Raw genomic sequence first — 6000 nt, forward strand, 5'->3', positions numbered from 1 at the left:
CACTGACTCCATAGTGACTCTATAGTACTTCCATACTGACTCCACTGTGACTCCACACTGACTCCATAGTGACTCCACCCTGTCTCCATAGTGACCACACTGACTCTATAGTGACTCCACACTGACTCCATAGTTACTCCATATTGACTCCATAGTGACTCTATAGTACTTCCATACTGACTCCACTGTGACTCCACACTGACTCCATAGTGACTCCACCCTGTCTCCATAGTGACTCCATAGTGACTCTATAGTACTTCCATACTGACTCCACTGTGACTCCACACTGACTCCATAGTGACTCCACCCTGTCTCCATAGTGACTCCACCCTGACTCCATAGTGACTCTATAGTACTTCCATACTGTCTCCATAGTGACTCCACCCTGACTCCATAGTGACTCTATAGTACTTCCATACTGTCTCCATAGTGACTCCACCCTGTCTCCATAGTGACTCCACACTGACTCTCAGCTGCCCTCAGCTGTGAGCACTAAGGGAGAGGTGGTGTGGGGTCAGAGAGTGTTCGGGCTGGTCGTTGTGTTGTTGTGAGGATTCTGTGTTTTACTTTATATTGCTATGTTGTGTCCTGTGGGGGGATTGGGATTGTATAAGTGGTGCTTCATGCATCCCCTTTTCAAACCATGCTCTTGTTTATGTTATGTTATGTAAGTTGTATTGTGTGCAGGTTTGAAATAAAAGGATTTACATACTTACTCCATAGTGACTCCATAGTGACTCTATAATGGTTCCACTCTGACCCCATAGTGACTCTATAGTACTTCCACACTGACGCCAACCTTGACTCCGTAGTGACTCCACACTGACTACATAGTTACTCCACACGGACTCCATAGTGACTCTATAGTGGTTCCACACTGACTCCATAGTTACTCCACACGGACTCCATAGTGACTCTATAGTGGTTCCACATTGACTCCATAGTGACTCTATAGTGGTTCCACATTGACTCCATAGTTACTCCACACTGACTCCATAGTGACTCTATAGTGACCACACTGACTCCATAGTGGCTCTATAGAACTTCCACACTGACTCCATAGTTCTTCCACACTGACTCCATCGTGACTCCATAGTTACTACACAAACTCCATAGTGACTTTATAGTGGTTCCACACTGACTCCACACTGACTACATAGTTACTCCATAGTGACTCTATAGTGGTTCCACACTGACTCCATAGTTACTCCACACGAGCTCCATAGTGACCACACTGACTCCATAGTGGCTCTATAGAACTTCCACACTGACTCCATAGTGAATCTATAGTACTTCCACACTGACTCCACCATGACTCCATGGTTACTACACACTGACTCCATAGTGACTCTATAGTACTTCCACAGTGACTTCATAGTGACTCTATAGTACTTCCACACTGACCTCACAGTGACTCCATAGTGACTCTATAGAGCTTCCACACTGACTTCACAGTGACTCCATAGTGGTTATACACTGACTCCATAGTTACTCCACACTGACTTCATAGTGACTTTATAGTGGTTCCACACTGACTCCATAGTGACTCTATAGTACTTCCACACTGACTTCACAGTGACTCTATAGTGGTTCCACACTGACTCCATAGTTACTCCACACTGACTCCATAGTGACTTTATAGTGGTTCCACACTGACTCCATAGTGACTCTATAGTGGTTTCACACTGACTCCATAGTGACTATAGTACTTCCACACTGACTTCACAGTGACTCCGTAGTGACTCTATAGTGGTTCCACACTGACTCCATAGTGATTTTATAGTTGTTCCACACTGACTCCATTGTGATTTTATAGTGGTTCCACACTGACTCCATAGTGACTCTATAGTGGTTCCACACTGACTCCATAGTGACTCTATAGTACTTCCACAGTGACTCCATAGTGACTCTATAGTGGTTCCACACTGACTCCATAGTTACTCCACACTGACTCCATAGTGACTTTATAGTTGTTCCACAGTGACTTCATAGTGACTCTATAGTACTTCCACACTTACTCCATAGTGACTTTATAGTGGTTCCACACTGACCCCTTAGTGACTATAGTGGTTCCACACTGACTTCACAGTGACTCCATAGTGACTCTATAGTGGTTCCACACTGACTCCATAGTGATTGTATAGTGGTTCCACACTGACTCCATAGTGACTCTATAGTGGTTCCACACTGACCCCTTAGTGACTCTATAGTACTTCCACACTGACGCCATAGTGACTCTATAGTGGTTCCACACTGACTCCATAGTTACTCCACACTGACTCCATAGTGACTCTATAGTACTTCCACACTTACTCCATAGTGACTCTATAGTGGTTCCTCACTTACTCCATAGTGACTCTATAGTGGTTCCTCACTGACTCCATAGTGACTCTATAGTGGTTCCACACTGACTCCATAGTGACTCTATAGTACTTCCACACTGACTTCACAGTGACTCCATAGTGACTCTACAGTGGTTCCACACTGGCTCTATAGTTGTTCCACACTGACTCCATAGTGATTGTATAGTACTTCCACACTGACTTCACAGTGACTCCATAGTGACTCTACAGTGGTTCCACACTGACTCCATAGTGATTGTATAGTTGTTCCACACTGACTCCATAGTGACTTTATAGTGGTTCCTCACTGACTCCATAGTGACTCTATAGTGGTTCCACACTGACTCCATAGTGATTGTATAGTTGTTCCACACTGACTCCATAGTGACTCTATAGTGGTTCCTCCCTGACTCCATAGTGACTCTATAGTGGTTCCTCCCTGACTCCATAGTGACTCTATAGTGGTTCCTCCCTGACTCCATAGTGACTATATAGTGGTTCCTCATTGACTCCATAGTGACTCTATAGTGGTTCCTCCCTGACTCCATAGTGACTCTATAGTGGTTCCACACTGACTCCATAGTGATTGTATAGTTGTTCCACACTGACTCCATAGTGACTCTATAGTGGTTCCTCACTGACTCCATAGTGACTCTATAGTGGTTCCACACTGACTCCATAGTGATTGTATAGTTGTTCCACACTGACTCCATAGTGACTCTATAGTGGTTCCTCCCTGACTCCATAGTGACTCTATAGTGGTTCCTCCCTGACTCCATAGTGAGTCCTCACTGACTATGATATTGTCTGTTTATACAATCCTCTTTTTGTACCTTGTTCTCAATAAAAATGATCCTTGAAAACAGGGAAGAGGGTAAATGTTCTTACTCAGGCTGATCAGGTGGTCAGACCAAATGTCCATAAGCTGACTGCTGCATTCTGGTTCTGGTTCTGGTTCTTTTGGCTCCAGGAACGAGCTGGAGTGAAGATGATGATGATCCAGGATGGACCCATGCCAACGGGAGCTGACAAAGCTCTGCGCATCTCTGGAGACCCGTACAAAGTGCAGGTGAACTGAAGCTGGTCCGAGTCTTCCTGTGGGCCATTGCTGAAGGTCCTAACTGGTTCTGATCGTGGACTGGTTTTCTCTTCAGGCTGCGCGGGAGCTGGTACTGGAAGTTATCCGGGACAAGGATGGAGACTTCAGGTCGGGACGCAGTGACTTCAGCGCCCGCCTTGGAGGAACCAACCTGGACGTAAGATGTGAAAACAAACGCACCTTGTATCGACCCACTCTGGTCTGAGCGCTCCGTCATCCACAGGTTCCCGTCCCAAGGTTTGCTGTGGGCATCGTGATCGGCCGCAACGGCGAGATGATCAAGAAGATCCAAAACGATGCTGGGGTCCGAATCCAGTTTAAAGCAGGTGGAATCACATCAATTCAATTCAGATTAAACTGTACATGTTCGCAGCCACTAGACGGAGTCAAATTCAGTTGTATCTCCATAGTGACAAATACAAAACAGTCATTTTATCGAGAAAAACTGATAATTCACGAGGCGCAAGAATAAGAAACCTGCAGAACTAGGTTCTGAGGAAGAACAATGTGCAGAACCAGGTTCAGGAAGAAACTTCCAGAAACAGACTAGTATAGTACAAACTAGGGATTCACCGAGTACTTAGGCCAATACAAACATTTATTTTGTAATTATTTTCCACTGATATAATTTGAACAACATTCCTACATTGTGATGTACTGACATTCAAAAGTATTTCTTTTATGGCACTGCCACATGTACTTTAAGAAAACCTTTCAATTAAACTTTTAAACCTTTCAGTAACCCTATCCCTAACCTTTCAATAACCCTAACCCAATAACCCTAACCCTTTCAATAACCCTAACCCAATAACCCTAACCCTTTCAATAACCCTAACCCAATAACCCTAACCCTTTCAATAACCCTAACCTAATAACCCTAAGCCTAACCTTTCAGTAACCCCAACCCAATAACCCTAACCCACTAACCCTAACCCAGTAACCCCAACCCAATAACCCCAACCCAATAACCCTAACCCAGTAACCCCAACCCAATAACCCTAACCCAGTAACCCTAACCCTTTCAATAACCCTAACCCAATAACCCTAACCCTTTCAATAACCCTAACCTAATAACCCTAAGCCTAACCTTTCAGTAACCCCAACCCAATAACCCCAACCCAATAACCCTAACCCAGTAACCCCAACCCAATAACCCCAACCCAATAACCCTAACCCAGTAACCCCAACCCAATAACCCTAACCCAGTAACCCCAACCCAATAACCCTAACCCAATAACCCTAACCCAATAACCCCAACCCAATAACCCCAACCCAATAACCCTAACCCAGTAACCCCAACCCAATAACCCTAACCCAGTAACCCTAACCCCACTTTCAATGAAACTGCAGTTTCCTCTACATTGTTTTAGCAGTGGTGGCGCAGGGGAATGCTGTAAACTGTGCTCTGCCGTAAAGTGGTATCGATGGCAATGTTATGAGTACTCACGGGGTGGGATGGCTGGGTTTGTAGAGCGGTCGTCTCCCAGTCTGAAGGTTGCAGGTTTGATTCCCATCTCCACCTGTCCACATGCCATGCCATGCCCAGTGTCCTTGAGCAAGACACTGAACCCCAAAACTGCTCCCAGTGGATAGACTGAGTGCCTTGCATGGTAGCGGCCTCCACTGATGTGTGAATGTCCTTGATGCAATGGGAAAGCGCTATATAAGTGAAATCCATTTACCATTTGACTCATGCCTGGTATCGGACCGATACCCGATCTCGGTATTGGTATCGGTGCATCTCTAGTACAAACAGACTAGTACAGGACAGAAACCGACTTTTGAGATCTGACATTTGTTTATGTCCAGATGATGGAATCAGTCCAGAACGTGTTGCCATGGTGATGGGTCATCCAGACCGCTGCCAGCACGCCATTCATCTCATCAACGAGCTCATCCAGACCGCACAGGTAATGTAGAGCAGACTGCAGCTCCGCCATGATCTCACCCAACCCTGATCCTACCTCTCCACCCTCACCCCACCGGTCTGCAGGAGCGAGATGGAGTGGGCGGGCCCCTTCGTGGTGGGCGGGTCAGAGGCCGGAGTGATTGGACGATGGGTTCTCCTGGTCCGATACAGGAAGTGACGTACACCATCCCTGCTGACAAGTGTGGCCTGGTCATTGGAAAAGGTAAGCGAGTGAAAGGTCGTGAAAGGAACCTTCAGCCAATTTATACATGAACAACCATAGAGACTCATCCCAACATGGTTACCGTTCAGATAAACTGCTAACTAGAACGGCAGGACCTCATACATTAATGTTCAGATTAATCAACTAGAACAGTAGAACCTCCCACGTTAACGTCCCTGAAGCATTCTCAATCTGTCCATGTGTGAGAAGAGTCCAGCCCTGAAGAATTCCTCAGACCAATACACCCTTTTCACAGTAATGTCACCTCCACTTTCTCACAAAGTAAGATACGCTCTGTGTGGTTGGACCCTTTTATTGTGAAATATGGACGTCAGACAGTGTTCAACAAAACTAAGTGTGATTTCTAAAGGTACCGTTAGCGATGGGGAGGGTTCTGTTACCAGCAGACATGAGCTCCAATGTGTCT

General features: G+C 45.7%; 1 protein-coding gene across 7 annotated transcripts in view; it reads left to right on the forward strand.

The window, feature by feature from the left end:
* Window positions 1-6000, forward strand: part of LOC308112033 (far upstream element-binding protein 3-like) — a 35436-nt gene that overhangs the window by 22615 nt on the left and 6821 nt on the right. For all 7 annotated transcript variants that reach the window (XM_080467230.1, XM_080467226.1, XM_080467224.1 and 4 more), the window contains exons 8-12: window positions 3313-3411; window positions 3497-3598; window positions 3665-3767; window positions 5251-5351; window positions 5435-5573. In XM_080467230.1, the coding sequence (XP_080323356.1) occupies window positions 3313-3411; window positions 3497-3598; window positions 3665-3767; window positions 5251-5351; window positions 5435-5573 (544 nt within the window). The remainder of the gene's footprint in view (window positions 1-3312; window positions 3412-3496; window positions 3599-3664; window positions 3768-5250; window positions 5352-5434; window positions 5574-6000) is intronic.

This window comes from Lipophrys pholis, assembly GCF_963383615.2.
Source record: "Lipophrys pholis genome assembly, chromosome: 7".
Taxonomy (NCBI): Eukaryota; Metazoa; Chordata; class Actinopteri; order Blenniiformes; family Blenniidae; genus Lipophrys; species Lipophrys pholis.